The sequence below is a fragment of the Trichechus manatus genome, unplaced genomic scaffold, assembly GCF_000243295.1.
Source record: "Trichechus manatus latirostris isolate Lorelei unplaced genomic scaffold, TriManLat1.0 scaffold00017, whole genome shotgun sequence".
NCBI lineage: Eukaryota > Metazoa > Chordata > Mammalia > Sirenia > Trichechidae > Trichechus > Trichechus manatus.
In genome coordinates, this window is record NW_004443953.1 from 18194545 (window position 1) to 18217793 (window position 23249).

The 23249-nt window shown below is 36.1% G+C and overlaps 1 protein-coding gene and 1 pseudogene across 4 annotated transcripts in view; both read left to right on the forward strand.

Annotated features, from left to right (window-relative positions):
* CEP57L1 (centrosomal protein 57 like 1) overlaps positions 1-23249 on the forward strand; it is a 55781-nt gene that overhangs the window by 23473 nt on the left and 9059 nt on the right. Inside the window, exons 2-10 of one of the 4 annotated variants that reach the window (XM_023727632.1) lie at positions 8566-8642; positions 9395-9542; positions 10183-10262; positions 11474-11636; positions 15362-15544; positions 16594-16715; positions 20055-20171; positions 21123-21200; positions 21682-21768. In XM_023727632.1, coding sequence (XP_023583400.1) covers positions 10260-10262; positions 11474-11636; positions 15362-15544; positions 16594-16715; positions 20055-20171; positions 21123-21200; positions 21682-21768 — 753 coding nt within the window. In that variant the 5' untranslated portion in view covers positions 8566-8642; positions 9395-9542; positions 10183-10259. The remainder of the gene's footprint in view (positions 1-8565; positions 8643-9394; positions 9543-10182; positions 10263-11473; positions 11637-15361; positions 15545-16593; positions 16716-20054; positions 20172-21122; positions 21201-21681; positions 21769-23249) is intronic. The other 3 variants (XM_023727634.1, XM_023727633.1, XM_023727635.1) reach the window with 3 other exon arrangements.
* Positions 12361-13958, forward strand: LOC101356105 (nuclease-sensitive element-binding protein 1 pseudogene; annotated as a pseudogene).

Genomic DNA, 23249 nt, shown 5'->3' on the forward strand with positions numbered 1-23249 from the left:
ATGCCAAGTGTGGGACTGGAACTGGGACTGTAAGTTACCATCTTTGGCAGGACCAAAGTTTGCTTTTCTTCCTGTTGTGTCTGGACAGTTACCAGCGCCTGTGATGGACTTTACAATCTATTTCTCCAAATCCCAAGAGAGTGTTGCAGCATATACATGGATTCCGGGGAAGGAGTGATCTGACCTCATTCAGTTTGTTTGTTTTCTTTTCAAAGATGGTACTTTTAAATATTTGTTGTTGTTGTTTTTGTTGCCCTTGAGTTGGCTCTGACTCATGGGCAACCTTATGTATATCGGAACAAAATGTTATCTGGTCCTGTGCAATCTTCATGATCATTGGTATGTTTAGAAGAACTATAAAAAATGGTTAGTGTGATGGGGAAAAAAGGATTCTTGCAATCTCTGTTTTATAGTTTTTACTTTTTTTAAAAACAAGTCAACACCTATATGAAATTGCATATGGAATACATTTGAAAACCTGAAATAGGCCCCCTCAAAAGTTTCTCATTCAAGATAGCTCAGTATAAATTCCGTTTACTGTATTTCAGCGATTCTGAGACATTTTTTCACATTAAAAATATTTCTAAAATAGGGATCTGTAATTATTATTGGCATTGATTGAAGTCAAATTTCTTTAGAGAAGATTTGCATTTGCCTCTGCATTTGTACTACTACCAACCTGAGACCATTTTAAATTAACATTCTCTGCTTGAGGGTTGTTTGTTTGACCCCACTGGTAGTATAGATTCAGACTGCAAAGGTGTGAATATGATCTTACAATCTTATTGATAAAAGTTCCTCTACCCAGTGCCCCGGTATGGACTTTCAAGTTTCTTTGCTATCTCTTTCTGCATGGTGGGTTTATTTTCCATTTACTCTACAGTGCGTTTGTAGCCCTTCTGTTATTCCAACTTATATGAGAGTACTCCTATTTTGAGGGTTTTAGTTAGTAGTATGTGAAAGAATAATGCATCTTATAATAAATAGATAGTGGTTTAAATTTGATGAAAGACCCAATGGACACTTGCTTAGGCCCTTGCTTACATCCTTCTTCCGAACTGACTTACTCTTATTGCAGACACACTTCTAATAAGCTGTGTTCTTGTTACATATGTCTTTGCTTATTCCTCACCTGTGGTCTTCAAACTAATTTGCATAAGAATCACATGGGGAGTCGATTAAAACTATACATTTTGGGGACTCATCCTGAGAGATTCTGTTTCAGTGGATCTGGGTGAGGTATTTAATAAATACCCTCAAAGTATCACACTTCGTTTGAAAGACTGCATACTCTATATCTGAGTGAATATTCATGGCTTCAGCTGCCATCGGTGTGTATCCGTGACTTCAAATCCTTATCTTTAGTTCAAACCATTCTTCTTAAATGCCAAACTCATCTATACAACTGACAAGTCCATATGAAAAGCAGAATACACTTTGATCCAGGCTAAGCCAAAAAAAAAACAGCCAAACCCATTGCTGTCAAGTCAATTCCAACTCATAAAAACCCTGTAGGACAGAGTAAAATTGCCTCAGAGAGTTTCCAAGGCTGTGATCTTTACAGAAGCAGACTGCTGCATCTGTCTCCCATGGAGCAGCTGGTGGGCTCGAAATGCCGACCTTTTGGTTAGCAGCCAAGTGTTTAACCACTGTGTCTCCAGGGCTGTATTTTGATCCAGGCTACCAGGGTTCAGATCCCAGCTCAGCCACTTAATAACTGTATGATCTTGGGTGTGTTACTTAACTGAGAGATAATTCTCAATTTCTTCATGTAAAATGGAGTTAATACTTAATCTCATAGGGTTACCTTGACAGTTCAGTGGATCAATACATGTAAAGTTCTTTGACCACTGTCTGGCACATATCCAGCTGTAAGTGTTAGTTGTTGTTATTGTGTTTTTGTTGCTGTGCCACAGACCTCCCACATGTCTACCCACTTTCTCACTTTCTTTTGTCATCAAATTTCACTCATTCATCCTTCATGTCTCAGTTTAAGGACTAGTCCCCCAGGAAGCCATCCTTGCACCCCCCAGGCTCTGGGTTAGATTCGCCTCCTCTGGGCTCCCATACCTGTTACCAGTTGCCATCAAGTCAATTTGGACTCAGCAACCCAATAGGACAGAGTAGAACTGCCCCATAGAGTTCCCAAGGCTGTAATTTTTATGGAAGCAGACTGCCACATCTTTCTCCCACAGAGTGGCTGGTGGATTTGAACTGCTGACCTTTTGGTTAATAACCAAGTGCTTAACCACTGAGCCACCAGGGCTCCTTTGAGTGTCTGTAAGCACCTCAAATTTGACATATCTAAAATGGAATTCATTCGTTTTCCCTCAGACTTGTATCTCCTTTTATATTATTTCCATTAATGTTACCACTATCTATCCACTTGCCCAAGTGAAAACCTTGAGACTTGTTTTTGATACTGTATTCTCCCCATTTCACATATCAAGTTGGTCCCTAAGTTCTTTTGATTGTATATTCTAAGTATCTTTAATGTTCATCTCATCTATTTCAGTTATATTTTTCCTTGTCTGGATTACTTTAGTAACCTCTTAATTTGTCCTTCTGCCTATGATTTCTTCTGCCTTTAATCAGTACATCTCAGGACCATCAGAATAAACTTTTCAAGATGCAAACCTGATCATTATATTCTTCTTTCATCCTCCATTAACTCCCCATTGTGTAATAAGAGAAAATACAAGCTCCTTAGTGTGATATACAAAGTCCATAGTGGTCTATCTCTTACCACCAACATTTATTCACTGTGCTGCACCCAAATTCACTAAAGTCTGTCCAGTCCCTCAATGATTCTGCATTTCATCTTCACTAATTGTGTATTTCCAAATTTTGTCTTCCTGTTGAACATCTTTTTGTTTGTGTGTTTGTTTTGGTCTCGGTCTTTCGTATCTTTCCAAATGTGTGGTGAGCCTTGGTTAGACAACTTGCGTTTAAGAGTAGGACACTAAAAAACTGGCTGGAAACTCTGAATCCATCCCTCATTTTAGCATCTTCAGCATCTTTGGTAACTTGGGCTATTCATAGTCCCCAGCTAAGGATCTTCCCATCTCCACTTGGATGTATAGACTGCCAACATTCTGGGAACTGAATCTTCCTACTTTCAACCTGATGCCCCCACCCTCAGCTGTGCCCAGTGTCGCCCAATCCAGAGATGCTCTGTAATTCCCTCTTCAGAAAACAAAATAAAACTTCCAGTCTCTTCCCAGGTAGGGGGAGAGCAATCTTCTGGCTGCATGGAGAGGCAGGGAGGATTTCGCATATGATTACATCTAAGTTAAACTTTTAGCCTGTTCTCTAGTCTGCCCTGTCTTGACTCCTAGATGTGGGGCAAATTCCTGAGCCCTGTGGGAGTTCTGCAGGATAAATTTAAAGGTCACTTTTCTCACTTGGTTTAGGAGTCTGCCTTTTTACATTGGGTAAGTCTGTTACTACCCCTACATCTGTTTTTCATTTTCCAAAGTTCTGTTGTTGTCACCTCGCCTGATCTCTTTGTCTTTGCAGATTTATGTCTTAAAAATTGTTTTAGTATTATTTTAGTGGGTTTCCAAGAAGGAGCAAAGAAGTTAGTGTGTATGTTCACTCTATCATGTTTACCTAAACTCATCTTTCAAACTGTTTGTAATTCCAAATTGTTTCTGGCTATACTTATCTCTCCACAATCAGGGAGAGTTAGATAATCTCCTTTGTGCTCCCACGACACTCTGTATATGTTTCTGTTATAGAAACTGATCCCGTTCAATCATATCTTGTTTTTAACTTGTCTGCCTCCCACATAGTGATATCATTGATATCACTTTTTTCTTTATTTATTTTTACGTACTCAGAACTTAGTGTCCTAAATATACCAACCAAACCCATTGCCATCCAGTCCCTATAGGACAGTGTAGAACTGCCCCATAGGGTTTCCAAGGCTATAATCTTTATGGAAGCAGACTGCCCCGTCTTTCTCCCACGGTGTGGATGGTGGGTTCAAACTGCAAACCTTTCAGTTAGCAGCCCAGCACTTAACAACTGTGCCACTAGGGCTCCTTGTCCTAACTGTATATTAAAAAGACAAACTCATTGCCATCAAGACAATTCCGACTCATAGCAACCGTATAGGACAAAGTAGAACTGCCCCATAGGGTTTCCAAGGACCAGCTGGTGGGTTTGAACTGCTGACCTTTTGGTTAGCAGCAGTAGCTCTTAACCACAGCACCACCAGGGCTTCCATGTCCTAAATATAGCAGGTACTAGATTTTGGGGGGTATAAATTAAGCTAGACGCATACTACTCTAGTATGTTAAATCACTGAGACGTTTACTGAATAGCTCTGAGGAGCTATTGGATCAGACACTCAAATCTTCAGACATTATAATAGCAGTTATAGAAATAGGAATTATTAGCAACGAGCTCTCCAATTCTATGCTCTTGGCTGTCATGGTGCTGGCTGCCATCTTCTTATCTTTCATTCAACATCATTTAAGATACTTCATTTATGTTAAATTCGTAACTTTTTATTTACTTCCCAGTTCTTTCTCTTAGACTTGGAAAATTAAAAAAAAAAAAAAAGTTGTTATTCCCTTCAAGATTCTCAACAGTATAGAAATTAAATGTATCATATATAATTTGTTGGTGGATGTTTGCTGAGGGAAGGTGACTGCAGAAACTCATAGACTAGGGGAAGGTGAGGTTGGATACTAGTAGAAAGCAACAGATATTGTATTTGTACCAAGCCATGTATGATTTGTTTGGTTAGGGCAAAATACATTTCCTTCTTACTTTAACTTTTACGTTTTGTGCTTCTTTAGCTTAAGTTTGAATCATTAATACAGTAGAATTGCTTTAGTAATTTTAAAAATTTTGTTAAAACAAGAAGCGCTCATTATAAAATTAAGCAATACAGAAAAGTTCAAACCTAAGAGTAAAAGCTCACACAGCAATAACCAAAAAAAACAGTGCTACCCAGAATTAATCATTGTTAATATATGGAGAAATCTTTGATAGTGTAATTTTGCTTAACTAACATATTATTGTGTAGAACTTAAAATATTACGTTTCCCAAAATATAGCTATATATAATTTTTAGGTAATATGCTTAGGTCACAAAGTTGTTGCTGGACTTATTCTCCAAAGGGGTACCACTGTATTTTAAATTATTTTTCTATTTAACATAATTACTTTTGCTGTAAAGTATAACACAATAACGGCGTTTTAAAAAACAGTGTTAATGTTCTCTTATGAAGGTGTAATGTTTTATTTTATTCTCAGGAAGTATTTTTTAACTTTTTATTTGGAAATAATTTCAAACTTACAGAAAAATTGCAAGAATATTACAAAGAATACCTGTCTTAGTCATCTAGTGCTGCTGTAATAGAAATACCACAAGTGGATGGCGTTAACAAAGAGAAATTTATTTCTTCACAGTAAAGTAGGCTAAAAGTCCAAATTCAGGGTATCAGCCCCAGGGGAAGGCTTTCTCTCTCTGTTGGCCTTCTCTCTCTGTTGGCCTTCTCATCAGTCTTCCCCTGGACTAGGAGCTTGCAGGGACCCTGGGTCAAAACAACGTGCTCTGCTCCTGGCACTGCTTTCTTGGTGGTATGAGGTCCCCCTCTCTCTCTGCTGGCTTCTGTCTTTTATAGCTCAAGAGATTGCCTCAAAACGCAATCCAGTCTTGTGGATTGAGTCCTGCCTCACTAACACAGCTGCCACCCATCCTCCCTCATTAACGTCATAGAGGCGGGATTTGCAACATAGAGGAAAATCTCACAATACTGGGAATCATGACCCAGCCAAACTGATGCGCACATTTTTGGGGGGACATAATTCATTCCATGACAATACCCATATATGCTTTACCCAGATTCATCTATTGGTAATATTTTGCCTCTTTTGTTTTATCATGTGCTCTCTCTAACATGCATTCACTCTCTATGTGTGTGGGTATCTGTGTGCATATATGTGTGTGTGTACCTGTGTATATGCATTTAATATACAGTATATACACACACATATAAATGTATAATTATACACATTTTTTTCCGGAACATTTGAGAGTAAATTGCATGTACCATGGATCTAAACAGATCAGTGTACATTTCCTAAAAATAAGGATATTCTCTTACACAACCACAGTACATCATCTTCAGTAAATATAACATTAATACTTGTATCTAGTCCATCATGTGTAATCCAGTTTTGTCAGTTGGCCCAATAATATTCTTTATAACATTTTTCCCTTCCAGTATGGATATAGATTAGGATTATGTATTGCATTTAATTGTCACAGTTCTTTAGCCTTCTTTAATCTGAAACAATTCCTCAGCTTTTTGTTGTCCTTTTTTTAAAAAGCTTTATGGAGATGTACTTTTATTATCTTTTATGACATTGACATTTTTGAAGTAAACAGTCTCTCCCCCGTTTTTTTTTTTTTTTTTTTTTAAATAGACTCTCTTTGGGGCTTCTGTGAGGTTTCCTCACGACGAGATTCAGATTATGGATTCCTGGTTGGAATACTGCATAGGTGATGTGTCCTTCTCAAGGTGTCACATCCAAAGGCACATAATAATTCTATTTATCCTATCAAGATGATGTCCAATTTCTCTACTGTATAGTTATTGTTTTTTTCCTTGCATCTAATAAGTAACCCATGGGGGAGACACTAAAATGGCGCAGATATCCTGGTCCTTACCAAAACGCGCCCCCCACCCCTGATTTAGCATCTGTTGGTACATTTTGCCTGAATAAGTCTTTACTATGATAGCTGCAAAAGGCTGATTTTTCAAATCAAGCAAGGGCTGTTTTTAAAGTTAATTATAAATTAAGTTAAATAAATCGATTTGAGTGTCAAAAGATGAGTATATTAAATGTAAGATTTGATGCTATAGTTAATACATTATACATGATAGACATTGAAACATAATATTTAAACTGCTCCTGGATGCATTTGATAGTCATTCTGCGTATTCCTGTAAAATCACTGCATATGTTTTAAAATTGAATATGTAGTGTGCTTTAGGATGTGATTTAGGTTCTGATATTTTTTCTTTCTCTCACTCTACCGATCTAACAGATGCTCTATTATCTGAATCCCTTTAGTGAACTCTCCATTTAGTTAATGATTAACCAGATAATATTCACTTACTGCTATTGAAGAAAAACAAACTTCCCAGTATGGAGTAGCTTTGAGAACCACATCTGAATAGAAAGATATAAGTTCTTTTTCCTTTTGAAACATAAATCTTAATCGGTATGTGTGTGTGTAAGTAAAACTAGTATGTTTGGAGTATGTAGTACCTGTCTGGCTAAAGCTATTGCAGTCTACTCATTCAAGTAATGTGGAAGATTAGATGTTTAGAGAAACCTCTCATTAAAAAGATTATAAAATTGTTTATAAAATGCTTAAAACATCTTTGGCTAAACTGGCAGCAAAGTAAGGGGTAAATATGAGGCTTTAAATAATGAGAATGCACAGTTCCATAGGGATAAATGGGCCCTAGAACTTCCTTTATCCTTGAGGGTACCTTCTGCTTCCTCATGACCCAGAACCTGGACCTTAAGGAGGTGCTTCTGCTTATATGGGACAGTAGACAAAGTCTGGGGCCGGCTGTAGTAGTAATTTTAATGTAATCTTTGTATCTTTTCCTTTATATTTTCTTCCTTGCTTTTGGACATAAAATATCCATTCTAAGATCAGTTAACAGTTCACTGATGTTTTTCACCATTTTTTCAATTTTATTTTTCATTTGACTCTCTTATGTATCTGAAGGAGCCCTGGTGGCCCAGTGGTTAAGAGCTCCCCTGATAACCAAAAAGTCGGCAGTTTGAATCCACCAGCTGTCCTTGGAAACCCTATCGGGTAGTCCTACTCTGTCCTATAGGGTCACTATGAGTCAGAATTGACTTGACGGCAGTGGTTTTGGTTTTTTGGTTTATGTATCTGAAAAAGAGGAAGACCCTTAATGAGATGGATTGACACAGTGGCTGCAACAATGGGCTCAAACATAGCAATGATTGTGAGGATGGCGCAGGACCAGACAGTATTTGTTCTGTTGTGCATGGGGTTGCTATGGGTCGGAACTGATTCGAGAGAACCTAACAACGTGTATCTGAAATTTATATTGAGATATATGGAATGAGATAAATATTTAATTGGATTTGTCCCCAAATTTTCTAACATCACTTGTTGAATAAACCCATTGCCATCGAGTAGATTGCGACTTGTTGAATACTTATCATTAATTCCTTTTTTAAGTTATTTTATTTATTAGTTTCCATTGACCAGTTGGTTTTTATATCATTATCTTAACATTTTAGGTATCGTATATTTAAATAATGGGTTGGAATATCTGGTAGGGCATCTATAAGGCAAGTTCTTTAACCAGAAATTACCCCACTCAGTTGTAATAGTATTCTTTAAAGTACTAGACATTAAAAATAAGATAGAGTTAGCTCAACCCTTACTGTGTTAGCCCTTAAGGTAAATTAACAGATACACACACACACACACAGACACACACACACACAAACAGACAAAAGAAACAGAGCTATTGATCTTTCTTTCTCCAGTTTCTTTAAGGGAAAGTCCAAACTTGGAAGAATTAGCAGTATAAGAAACAGAGATATCCCCATTCCAAGAACCTACTGTAAGTATTTCTGATTACCTCCTAATGCCATTTCCCTAAGAGTCCTATATGATTATGCAAAGATGATGGTGGAGCCAGCCCCCAGCAGGAATAGACATTGGTTGTTAAAAAGGACCATTTTGGAACAAGTCCTTCACTCAAGAACAAGTGAACAAATGCACAGGAAGACAATGCTTTAAAGTATTTTTGTCTAGCACATTGTCTCAGGGATAGTTCTTCATGTAGTGGCTCCTCAGTTGCAGTCAATTAATATATCTTGATTTTATAAACCACAGAGACAATCAATAATTTCCCTGGTTGTTCATAAGCTGTCAGGGATGATTCCAGGCATAACCGGAGTTTCCCTAGGCTTTAACAGACCATAACAAATGAGGCCCACGTTACAGCCTTTTGCCACTACTTGCAGATACCTGTAAAATGCTCCACAAGAATTCCTGAGGTATTTTCAATTACCTACAGGTAGGCCCCATACCAGACATACCAGAATGCTTTGGTTGGGGCCTGGGCACCTATCTTTGTTTGCAGAAAGTTCTCTCATATATGCCAACAGATATGTCCCTTCCAACTGTTCTTTCTCTCTTGACCAAAAGACCAAAACTGTATGGTCTCTGGTGAACCGAGACAATTGGCAACTTCCCCCTCTGTTGTAATATAACGTCTTATACAAAGCAGGGCAGCTGGTGCCTCAATCTTTTATAGAGATACTGTTGAAACATTTCTCAGCTTTTACTTACAACCCTCTCTCTTTCCAGGGCCCACGTATAAGTCTATGGGACTGGGTCGAAGATGAATTAGAATGACCACCATCATGCTCTACTCAGAATCACTCCTCCCTTCCTCTGCCAAGTAGGGCTTTGATCCTGGATCAAGCTTTTTGTATTTGTTTCTTCTTCCTTCAAAGTGAGTTTTAATTAAGCTTCTAGTGGGCTTATGCACCAGTTTACAACACATGGCCAGATTATAAAGGTTAAGCTGGGACCCCTATTGCAATGAGAATCCTTGTGTTCTGTGACACGGCATAGCTTGTCTTTTCTCATTCTTTTACTGGTTTCCTGTCTTTTTCTTTACTTTGTTTTCATCCTACTAGTAAGTTATTACTCTGCTCATACCCACTTTAATATGTGTTTACCCATTTAATTTAAAGAAACTTCAGTCTAATTTTTAACTTCTCAGCATCTTCTGAATAGTTATTTCATATACATTAAAAACCTCAAATTTGAACCAGTTTTTTAATTGGTGAAATTCCAATTTGTAAAATAATAGTATGTCTGGGACAGAGGAAGCAGAGCACTCCCAAGGATTTCAGTCTGTAACTACTGATGCCAAAACTTCATTCTTTTTATACATTCTCATAGAAGCCCACCAGGAGCTGAAAAATTAGTTAAATCTCTTAAGTAGCTCTAATTTTTCTTCGGATAGCTTCATCCACCTACTCTCTCTGAAGAATGACAACCAGTTTCAAAACTTCTGTACTTTGAGGCCCGACCTCCACTTCATTGTGAACCCAGCTGTGACTAACTTTACTTTCCTGTTTTTTGAGGGAAGAGCAGCTTAAATAGATGCAGTCTCCCATGGGGAGCAGAGAGTGTCTGAGCAGCAACAACCTGGAGTGGAGACATGGTTAGTAAATGATAGCTGGTGCTAATGACAATAGAAAAAAAAAAAAAGGTTGCCTCCCCAAATCAAAGGATAACTATTCTAACAAGACTTCTTAGGCCCTGTAACCTCTAAGGTCTCCAAGCATAGTTCAGACCATTCAGAATGTCCTATAACATAGCCAGTCATGACGATGGCTAAAGTAGAAAATCCTGGGAAGTGAAGTGTGTCCTTCCAGGAAATAAAGTCATGGGAATTGTCTTCCTTTACCTTGTGAATTGGAAAAGTAGTGAAATCACAGAATATTTGTAATTCTCAAAAGTTAAGATAGGCTAATTGTATAATGGAATTCCTGGATTTGCATTTTAAAACAAGCTTTCTTGCTTAAAACTGTGCCTTCTGTGTTCTGTGAAATTCTGAAGTACATAGACAGAATCCCTGCTGGTGAGTTATTTGTGTGTGTGTATGTGTGTGTGTGAACAATTATTACTCCATTTCTTCTAATATAGTTATGAATTAACATTGACTAGAATCTATTAACTAGAATACATTTCTAAAGGATTTAAATTATAGAAAGGACAATAAAATGATTTGAAAAGTTAGGCAAAAGACTACCTGCTTGGATGGTTAAGAGGGCTCGCCTTAAAATAAAGAAAGTAAAAATAAGACTACTTTAGATTCTTCAGATTTGAAATCCTTCTAGTTACGTCTTATTCAAGAATTAGATTCAGAAATTGCATATAGCCAAAATTACCCTTGAAAATCCGTTAGGAAGGCAGTACAGTGGAGTCCAACAGTCAATATTAAAGAATCAGATTATATGGTTGGCTTATGTTTAAAAGCTGTATTGTCTTTTAGAATATACACTTTCTCTTTAAACCCTGTAATCACTCTCTTTGTGGAGAGGTGCTCAGACTATGAGAGGTACATGGAACCTGTGATCAACTTAGAAGCCAACAAATTCACATCATCCCTGTCACGCCCACTCTAAGGCATAGTTCATTGAAAAGCAGGCAGAATTGCCCAAACTGTTTATACAGCAAATAGTCATTTTTCTTTCTTTTTTTTGCTGAGCTTATTATAGTTGAATTTACGATCATTAATTTCATAAAGATACAACTCCACGTAATATGATTATGCATTTATGTTAAAATATTACCTTAATTTTTGGATATTTTTGTCACTCAGGTAGGAAAGAATGATGCTATACTGTATCATCCCTTTATTCTTTACAGGTAATGGATTCTGAATTAATGCACAGTATAGTCGGAAGCTATCTTAAACCTCCAGAAAGAGTATTTGTTCCATCATTCACCCCGTATGAAACATCTCAGAATTGCCACCCTGTGAACATGGAAGTTACCCCTCCTAAAATGTTTTATAGTCCAAATAACCAAGGTAATGCTAACATAAAGTCTTATATAAAATTAGGGGAATGTACAAAATATTTTATATAAAACCTTTCATTTTTGTGTAGAAAATAAGTAATATGATTGTATATTTGACTAAATGAAATTCCTAATTTTGATTCTGTTGCTAAAAGTTTCTATGAACTTAGACAAGACACTTAACATTTTTTATTTTGGCTTCTTCAGCTGTAAAATAAAAATTAATATAGCCAGCAAGACATATATCACAAGTTTGTCATAGAAACATCATTAGATAACAGGAAAATACTCTTTGAAGAATAAAGGTCAAATTAAACCCTCCCTCGTGGCACAGTGGTTAAGAGCTCAGCTGCTAACCAAAAGGTTGGTGGTTCAAACTCACCAGCTGCTCAGGGGAAAAAGATGTGGCCGTCTGCTTCTGTAAAGATATACAGCCTTGGAAACCCTATGGGACAGTTCTACTCTGTCCCACAGGGTCACTATGAGTCAGAATCAACTCAACGGCAGTGGATTTAGTTTTTGGGTTTTTTTAACTAGATGTTTAGAATGCTAGTCCATTAGTAGAGTTGTGTCTTACTAAAGGGTTAGATTCAAAAATAACATATATCTGAGTTCTATGGGTAGCGGGAGCAGAGAGCGGACCCCAGAGAGCCCTGAGCAGCCCCACTGCTGCAGCCAGCCTAGTTACCATCACAGCCCCGGAGGAGCTGCAGCAGTCGCAGCTGACCCCAGTCACCACTACTGCAACCATGAGCAGTGAGGCCGAAACCCAGCCGCTGCCCCCGCCCCGCCTTCAGCGCTGCTAACACCAAGCCCGGCACCATGGGCAGCGGCGCAGGGAGCAGGGAGCGGCGGCCCGGGCAGCCTCACATCAACGGTGCCGGCCGGCGGCAACAAAAAGATCATCCCAACGAAGGTTTTGGGAGCAGTAAAATGGTTTGATGTAAGAAACGGATATGGTTTCATCAACAGAAATGACTCCAAGGAAAATGTATTTGTTCACCAGACTGCCATAAAGAAGAATAACCCCAGGAAGCACCTTCGCAGTACAGGAGATAGACAAACAGCAGCAAATGTTACAGACCCAGGTGGAGTTCCAGTGCAAGGCAGTAAATATGTAGCAGACCATGGTAACCATTATAGGGGTCCTCCCCCCAATTACCAACAGAATTACCAGAATAGTGAGAGTAGGCAAAAAGAATGAGGGATTGGAGAGTGCTTCCGAAGGCCAGGCCCAACCGCATCGGCCTTACAGCAGCCCACGGTTCCCACCTTACTACATGCAGAGACCCTGTGGGCGTCAACTGCAGTATTCCAACTATCCTGTGCAGGGAGTAGTGATGAAGGGTGCTGACACCCAGGGTGCAGGAGAACGAGGTAGACCAGTGAGACAGAATATGTTTCGGGGTTGCAGACTACAATTTTGCAGGGGCCCTCCTCACCAAAGACAGCCTAGAGAGGACGGCAATGAAGAGGATAAGGAAAATCAACATGAGACCCAAGGTTAGCAGTTACCTCAACGTTGGTACCGACGCAGAAGCCTAGAAAACCCTAAACCACAAGATGGCAGAGACAAAAGCAGCAGATCCACCAGCTGAGAATCCGTGCACTCCAGAGGGTAAGCAGGGCTGGGCTGAGTAAATGCCGGCTTACCATCTCTACCATCATCCAGTTTAGTCATCCAACAAGAAGAAATGAATATGAAATTCCAGCAATAAAAAATGAATGGAAGATTGGAGCTGAAGACCCTAAGTGCTTCCTTTTTTCTCATTGACCAGATAACTGGAACTACCTGCATTATCTATGCACATGAGGTTTTTATTATTTTTACCTAAAGACACCTCTTATTGGTAAGGACAAATGTGTTTTTTAAAAAGCCTGGTTTTTCTCAGTACACCTTTAAAGATTTTTAAATTGTTTCATATCTGGTCAAGTTGAGATGTTTAAGAATCTCATTTTTAATTTGTAATAAAAGTTTACAACTTGATTTTTTCAAAAAGTCAGCGAACTGCAAGCACCTGTTAATAAAGGTCTTAATTAAAAAAAAGATTACATATATCCAAAATCACCCTTGAAAATCCCTTAGGAAGGCAGTATATGGGAGTAACTACAAAATAAAAGTAACTTTATAAATGTAAATTTGGGAAGATCTTAAAACTGAATTAGTAAAATATTCATGTCTCCAGGCATATGTTATATACTATACAAATTATTTTCTAAGATGCTGATTATCATGTTATTTTTTAATATTCTATACTAAAGGTTGCCATTAATAAATAGACTAGCTTTATGGACTAAAACAATGACAAAAAAAAATTATCCAAATCAATAAGCCAGCTATAGATACCATATAAACCAGTTGCCATTGAGTCGATCCAACTCATGGCAACCCCATGTGTGTCAGCGTAGAACTGTGCTCCATAGGGTTTTCAGTGGCTGATTTTTTTGGAAATAGATCTTCAGGCCTTTCTTCCGAGATGCCTCTGTGTGGACTCTAACCACCAACCTTTCGGTTAGCAGCCATGCACATTAACCTTTTACACCACCCAGGAACTCCTTACATATCATATAAAGAGCCCTAAATGTCATGTCTGTATCTCATTTCTAAAAACTAAATGGTAATCTCTAGCAAATATCTTTTTACAGACAGTCCCCGGGTTACAAACGTCTTGCTTACCTACTTACAGACAACTTGTCCTTGCCGTTTAATGTTATGTAAATTTGCCCTCACTTTGAAAGGATTGAACCAACCCCTACTCACAACAAATTCTTCATCACAATCACCTTCATTTGCTGCACGTGCAGCTTTGAAATTATTGAGACGTCTTCAAGCCTTTTCTCGCACTAAAGTAAGGCTAAAGAAGAACTTATGTACTTGTTCCAACTTACAAATTTGACTTAAATACGTACGAATGAATCTCATTCGTAACCCAGGACTGACTATAATTAGCTTTAAACTATATTAAAGTTAACCTATAATAATTATTTGTATTCCTTTCACCTCTATTTTGGTAGTTTAGCAGTTAAGTTATAACTTAATAGAAAGTATAAAATAATATTTGAAAATTTATAACTGTGAACTTATCTGAACTAAGAAGATATTAATATAGTTGAATAGAAATCACAGTAGTACATGTTTACTACTTATAATCATTCAATCCTAACATCAGGTAAACAATTAAATTATATTTTTTTCTAATGGAAGAAGCTATATTTTACCTAATAGATCCTGATTGTTAACACTATATCTTGGACATTGAAATGATAAATGACCGAGATTTGACTAAAACTGAATACATCAAAGATTGAGAAAAACCTTTAACTTTAATCCTAAATTTCCATGTTAAGTAGCATATACTGTATTTTAACTTTCTTTATCCATATCCAGACTCTTATACACCCAGACTTGACATTGTCTTCTTTTGAGGTTTGATATATTTGAGATTTGAAAATATTTATTTTATTAAATTAAGATTGCAGTTATTATCATTCTGAACCCTAGAAAATCACTGAATACAATCATGGATATATTGTTTTTAAAAGATATGTTAGAGAAAATTTGTCCCTCTTTAGAGTTTTAGTGATTTATTATTTTTTTATTTTATGAGGAATATACATTACTGTACATTTTTCTGGCTCACTAACAAAAATATACTGCCCGTTTTTACATGTTACTGCGATTGTCAGTGCTTAAAAACTCCAACTTAAAGCCTCAAGCAAATTTTTGTTTTTCAGCAGCTCTTATTTTAGCCCTAAAAACTCTTCAGGACAAGATTCATCGTTTAGAGCTAGAGAGAACACAAGCTGAAGATAACCTGAACATACTGTCCAAAGAAGCTGCACAGTATAAAAAGGCCTTGGAGAATGAAACAAATGAGCGAAATCTGGCACACCAGGAACTGATAAAGCAGAAAAAAGGTAAGAAAATGCAGTAGTTCCCAGAAATGGAGGGGTTACTAAAGTTTACAGTTTAAAAGTAATATTCCCAGTCCAAACAGATTTACTGAAATATCTTTCTTATATACATGCAGACCTTGAGGCCTTAGTTCTCAGACATTTTGATATTTGGGGGCAGTTGATATATTCTTAGATCAAAAGAAAAATTAAGTTCTTAGGCAAGTTGTATTTAGAAATTGGAATATTTTCAGAATAACCAACAAAATACAGTATAATCCATAATGTAACTAGAATGCTTTATATTTTCAGTTAGAACTATTTTTATTTGGAAAATATAAAGCAACAGTAGTAATTAAACAATATAAAAACTATAAAAATGAATAAAAAATAATTTCATAAAATTTGAGATTGGGCAATAGGTGGAGGTCTCTGGAAATTATGAAAAGACATTTGGACACGAGTTTTAGAGATTTAGGACATAAGCCTTTATGGTATATATTTTCACTTAAAACTTAGAACCTTTTTTTTTACTGTGACACTATACTCACCTTCATAAACGAGACTTAAGTTTGTATTTTGACTTACAAATAAAATGAAGAAGTGGAAAGAAAAATTTTCTAATTGGACAAAAATAGAAGAAAGACAATAAAAAAAAATGGAAGAAAGAACTGAGGAAAGTAATAAGTTAAAGGATTAGAAAGGGGTTTCTTATTCCTTAAGGAATTGACTGTGCTGTAAGTAGTGAAGAGCAGAGGAAAATAGGAATGATAGAATGCGTATACCTGAGTTTCCTGAAAGAGTAGAAATGTGATGATAAGGAAGAGACTTCAGATCTTCTGTTTTTCCAGATGGTGTCATTTTCTAGGAATAACTAGAATATTTATCATCCCACACAGCCATCCTTTACTTTCAGAAGTATGTCCTTGAGTCCCTAGGGGGAGACTTAGAACTAAAGAAGCTTTGAACTGTTAGTTCTTGATTGAGTTCACATAATGTATTTATCATGATACCCAGCTCTCTAATCTATGTGATAACCAACTAATTGACTCATTATTTTGTCTTTTTCATAGATATAAGTATACAGTTAAGTTCAGCCCAGTCTCGCTGTGCTCTTCTAGAGAAGCAACTAGAGTATACAAAGAGAATGGTTCTCAATGCAGAGCGAGAGAAGAATATAATCCTAGAACAACAGGTGAACGTATTTTCTATATGGTATGATAATATAATTTAATAAGTTAAGAATTGAGAAATATATATATATATATATATATCTCCACATTTTTTACTATTTCAAGTGCTTTTCATTACTCTGTGTAGGTTCAGTTTTGGTAACAGTTTCCTTCAGTCTGAAGTACTTACTTTATAATTTCTTGTAGTGCAGGTATGCTGAGAGAATTCTCTTTTATAGTTGGAAAAATCTTTATTTTGCCATCATTTTTGAAGGATTTTTTTGCTGGATATAGAATTCTGGTTGGCAGGGTTTTTGGTTTTTTGTATTTTTTTTTTTTCCTTTCAGCACATTTAAGATGTTCTGTTTGTTTTCTGGCTTTCATTCTAATGAGAATTCTTATTTTCATTCCTGTATATGTAATGTGTCATCATTTCTCAGGCTGCTTTTAAGATTTTCCCTTCATCATTGGTTTTCAAAAATTTGCTAATGATATGCCTAAGTGTGGTTTTCTTTGTTATTTATTCTGCTTAGGTTTGTTGAGATTATTGGATCTGTTGGTTAATATTTTTTTGTCAAATTTGGAACATTTTTAACCGTTATTTCTTCAAATAATTATTCTTTTCAACCTCCCTTTCCTCTCCTCTGGAGCTTTAAATGATTAAACATGTCTTAGAACACAGGTCATCTAAACTGTGTTATTGTTTTTCAGGCTTTTTTCTCTCTATGCTTCAGTTTGGATAGTTTCTGTTGCCCTTTCTTCATGTTTACTGACTTTTTCTTCTGAAGTGTCTAATCTGTCATTAAGCCTATCCAGTAAATTTCTCATTTCGGATGTATTTTTCAGTTCTAGAATTTCCATTTGGTCCTCTTTTGTAGCTTCCCCTTCTCTACTGACATTCCCCATCTGTTTACATATTATGCCCGTCTTTCTGTTTCCATCCTTGATTATATTTATAATAACAGTTTTAAAGGCCTTGTCTGCTAATTTCAACATCTCAGTCATTTCTAGGTCTGTTTCTATTGACATTTTTTAGTTGTGGATTAAATTTTTCTGGCTTTTTGTATTTTCAGTAATTTTAAGTTACATGTTAGACACTGTTGAGTCTGAATCTTGTTATCTTCTTTTAAAGAGTGTTGGCTTTTTTTCTGGCAGGCAGTTAATTTACTGGCAGATCAGCTTGATGCCATCAAAGCTTATTTTTAAGCTTTGTTAAGGGAGGTCTAGAGAAACCTTTACTCTAGGACTAGAGTAATTCATAATTCATAAAGTGTAGCTTTTCTTGGAGGGCAAGCGGTCTCAACTGAATACCCAGGGTGTTCAGTGAGGTCTCACAAATCTAGCTAGTTCGAACGTTGCTCCCAGCACTGTGTGACCTCTGTCATTCAGCTCTGTAGTCGCTCGTTTCTTCCAGACCTCACAGTTTCTTATTCTGCACATGTGGAGCTTACTATTCAGCTAAAGTGGGTTAAAAGGGACCCCTGTGTATATTTATGGAGCTTCAGCTCTCTACAACTTCCTCCTTTCCTATACTTTGCCTGCATATTCAGCCACCTTAACAGCCATCAGCTCTGGTTTCTACCTCCTCTGCTCAGCCTGGCCACCATGCCCTGTTTAAGCTCACCTCCCTATATGGCAGTCCTGAAGGTATCTCCAGGCAGAAAGCTGGGGCAGTCCTGAGGCTTACCTTATGTGTTCTCTTTATCTTAGGGATCACAGTCCTATGCTGTCTGTTGTCTAACATCTGAAACAGTTGCTTCATGTATTTCATCCAATTTATGGTAGGTTAATGAGGGAAGACTGATCTGGTACCAGTTATTCCATCAGGGCCAGAACTCTTTCAGTCTTTGTTGATAGAAAGCCACAATAGTGAATACTACTACAAAGCCATATATAAATATGCACATGTATCTGTATATGTGTAACTGAAACAAATGTTTAATGAAACAGTACTTACCAATATGTTTAATGAAATGACATATTTTCCTGTCAGTTTTTTAATGCTTATCTTGACCCACTAAATTGATTGTTTATCGCCCACTGAGATTCTTGTGAATGTACGTTAGCAGACATGTACAAAAATATTCATGGTGCTTGTTCATAATTGGAGAATACTGGAATCAGTCCAAATGTCCATTACAGGATATTCACACAATGGGCTGTTGTATAGCAGCGAAAATGAATGAGCTACAACTAGACACAACAACATGGATTAATTTTTGAAACATAATATTGAGTCAAAACAAGCCCAAAAAACCACATATAATAAATAATACCTAAATTTAGGAATCCACCCATGTTAGTTAAAATTATAAAGAAAAGCAACTGCACGATTAATACAAATTTCATGAACACGGTTATCTCTGAGGAGGAAGTGGGCCTTCATTTAGGGAGTAGCACATGATAAATTAAAAGGTACTGTTAATGTTACAGTTTTTAAGTTGAGTAATTATTTGTAGATGTACATTTTAACATTATGCTTCATAATTTATACTTCTGTATAATTTTGCATGTATCAAATATTTTATAAAGGCTGAGTCTTCTCTATTGAATGATCTCCAATACATATTGTTAGGTAAAAGAAAGCAAGATGAAAACAGCAACATGTAAGATATGCTAGCATTTGTAGATGGATTGAAAAACTGAAGATAAATGTAAATGTGTGTAAATGCATACAATATCTCTGGAACAATACAGAAGATACTGGTGACTGTTTCTGTGGAGGACAGCTAGGTGGTTTGGGGTCAGGAGAGAGAGATAGAGACACCTCTTTTTCATAGTACATTTTTTGTACTTTATTTTTGTTCATTTGCGTGTATTACCTATTCAAAAACATAAATTTTAACAGGAGAGGGGCTTCTCAAGTGGATGGAGGACTGTTAGCAGCTGGATCACTCATTATCTCCAAGAGCTACAAAGTGACCCTAAAATTCCAAATACCTGATATAAGGAGAAGGGAAATCCTGCCCTCATTATTCAGTTTCTACATGTTGCTTTCTTTTTTTCCATCTTCTTTTTATGCTTTATTCCTCTCATAGCTGATTTTCTATGAGTAGGTTCGGTTACCTTGTGAATGACTGTTTATTTAATGTGGTTTTGCCCTTAGTAAAAATGTTATATAAAGAAGCATAGATGTGCCATTGATGATAACTTAGCACTTCTTTTTTGTTTGTTTGTTTTTGCACATTGTATTTGCTCCTTAAAAGCATTCAATTTTTTTGTTCTTTGCTTGTAAGCACCTAAAGTATGCACATGTTTCTTATGACAGATTTATATTGTGCTTTGGATACTCAGAAATTGTATTATTCTTGAGCCATTGGCATCACTTGCCAAATTCAGATTTTGTTTTTTATCCTTTCCAGGCCCAGCTTCAAAGGGAAAAAGAGCAAGATCATTTGAAGCTGCATGCAAAACTTGACAAGCTTGACGTCTTAGAAAAAGAATGTTTTAGACTTACAACAACTCAGAAAACTGCCGAGGTAAGCCTCCACTTGTTTCTTTGAAATGATGATGCCAGGAATAAATCTTTGGTGTTAAATTGGCTTTGTATGTGAATATACAGTAAATTTTGTATTAGATTCCTAAAGCTTCATTTATAGTAATTCAGATGTGAATTCCTGTCTGCCAAGATGGAAAGCTAACGTGTTCTGTCATGGCATGAATGAGCTTGCCTTTTGAACGTAATATTGTAATTGTGACTTCTAGCAAGGCAGAATATTTTCATTTGTTAGATAATTTACTTAAAAAGGTATTGAAAAGATTGTCTTTCACCATTTGCAGATAAATTAAGCCTATCCTACATCCCCTCCAAATACCCTCCTTTTTCCCCTCCCAAAACCTATCAATTTCATAGAACTTTCTTCAAGTCTTGTTTCCTCTATGAAGCCTTCCGTGAGTTCTCCAACACTCAGGAAACTCCCACTTTGAACTAGTACTGTCCTATTCTGAGTTACACCACAGGTAGAAGATGTAATACTTAAATATTGTGTATAAGGCTATATAGTGTGTACATGGTCTGGATCAGATCATAAACATTGCTTTGTTGTTTGTTTCATGTATGCCACTCTCGTTTCCCTAAGTAGAGTATAAACTCTTAAGTAACAAGGACCCTATCTTATATTTCTAATACGTCTTCTTTAACACCCCCAAAAGTTTCATCATATGACTTTGTTGCTGGAACTTAATAAAGCCTATGAGTGTATTACATTCTTTGCTTTCCCTTTGTTCTCATATGTAATAGCAGGTAAAGAAGCCTAGGAAGAAAGCCAAGAAAGATCTTGGCATCTTTTGCAAGTCCTTTTTCTTTCACTCTGCTTTAGCTTGCCAAACTCTTAAGAATCAATACCCATTAGGACTCTATTTGGAAAAGGCACAAAAGATATTTGGCTCTAGGTTTTATATAACAATCCTAGTTTTTTATTCTTTTGCAGGACAAGATTAAACATTTAGAGGAAAAACTTAAGGAAGAAGAACATCAGCGTAAGCTATTTCAGGACAAAGCTTCTGAGGTAAATAGAATACTACATAGTCTATCACAGTAAGCCACATATGCCTTATTATACTTTTCATTAACTGAAATCTATGTTCTAGACTAATTTACGCTTCCTAGAATGTTAGTTTTGTCTCTTTTTGCTATAATAATGAAACTCTCAATCAGTTAGCCAGTATATTCATATATACTTGGATGCATTACCAAGAGGTTTTTTTTTTTTTGATTTCTTGAAATTCTGACAAATATATATATATATATTCGCAATTGAAAGGACTCCTGGGATAGATTGTTTTCATAGATGTATTAAATAATGTATTCTCATAAATATAAAATGGTTGTAATTACTAAGAGACTAATAACTTTTCACCAAAAAAAGGTTTTCTTTTCTTCTTCAAAAAACATTTTTGTATTTATAAATTTATAACCTGATTTCACATTTTTATGTTTTTGAGACGCTTGTTACAAATCAATTTTATGTTTTTTCTTTACCATTATAGCTTCAAACTGGACTTGAAATCAGCAGAATTTTAATGTCTTCTGTTTCAAATCCAAAACACTCCAAGGGAAAGAAGAAATCTTCAAAGGTATGCGTATAAAACTGTTTTTCAAGCAACATTCTATCCTTATTTGCTAATACTTACTTATTCACTTTTTTAATGTTTATACCTACCTGTTTCTAAGAAAGACTTGAAGAGATTTATAATCAAAGATATGCAGTGCTACCAAATGGGAATAAAAGCATGAGTCAAGTGATGATTGTGTTAGGTATAAGAACAGAGAATTCCATAAAACCTAGGTTAAAGTAACAACAGTTGAGCACAAAACTTAGCAATGAGTTTGACAACCAGAGGAAAAAAGAGCATGTATAATGGGCTATATAGCTGTCTTAGTGAAATAACAGGAAGAATTCCAGTTTTTCTAGAAAGACAGACTTTTTCCTAGTGCTAAACTCTTAGAGAAATTTATTTTGTGATACTTTATAAAAGAGACACTAAACAATGTAATATAGATGCTGACTGAAATAGCAGTTTTATATAATACGTGCATTAAAAAAAAACAAGGGTATAATATTAAATTATAGGTCTGTAAAATCATTCCTATAGGGAATTTATAATCATTTGTTCTTTCTATGCTTATATCCTTAGGATTGCCTAAAAATAGGGATAAATTGGTGAGTTAGTACTTTATAGATTGATCAATATTTTGTTTAGATGACTTGATGTTTTGGATATATTGCATTAAACCTTCTTAATTATATATAATGCCAAGAAGAATAATTTTAATCCCTTTTAATCTTATGACTCTGAAATTATAGTTTTGATGACTACTATTACTATTTACTTCATATGCATGTAGTGAGGGTTTCTGTGTGCCATTCACTGTGGGAGCCAGGGATGCTGTTTGAGAATTCTGGGCACCAACATAGGCCCACCTTGTGGGCAGTATAATGGAGAGACCATTATACTTATCTTTGGCTACTCTTTTATTGCATAAATAAGAATTACTGTTCAATACTCTGGCTTCATCTTTTGTAATTTTTTTTTTAAAGAATTTTCAAGCTACAATAATAAAAACATTTTCCCAATGCAACTTTACGTTTTTTGCTTATTTCCTTCCTTAAATATTTGCTTTGTTTCTTGTTTATGCAAGTTATTTACAACCAGTGTAAATAACATGCAAGTGGAAAAAATATTGACCTATTTTTATATTTAGGCTTTATGGCATCCGTTGTCTGGTGTGTTAATGGAAATTATTTTTAAACAATTTACCTATTCATTGTAAAAATAGTGAAGATACAAGGAGAGAAGTAACAGAAAAGAAATGAAGGAGAGGAAAGGGAGCTCCTGGAAAAGAAGAGAAAGAGTCATTAATTGTAAAATCACTTTATAAAAGTACTTAGTTCACTCCAAAAGTTAAACAGAGAACTACCACTTGACCCAGCAATTCCACTTCTATGTATATACTCAAAAGAATTGAAAACTCAAACAAATGCATGTACACTCATGTTCATAGCTACACTATTCACAGTAGCCAAAAAGTGGAAACAGCCCAAATTTCCATCAGT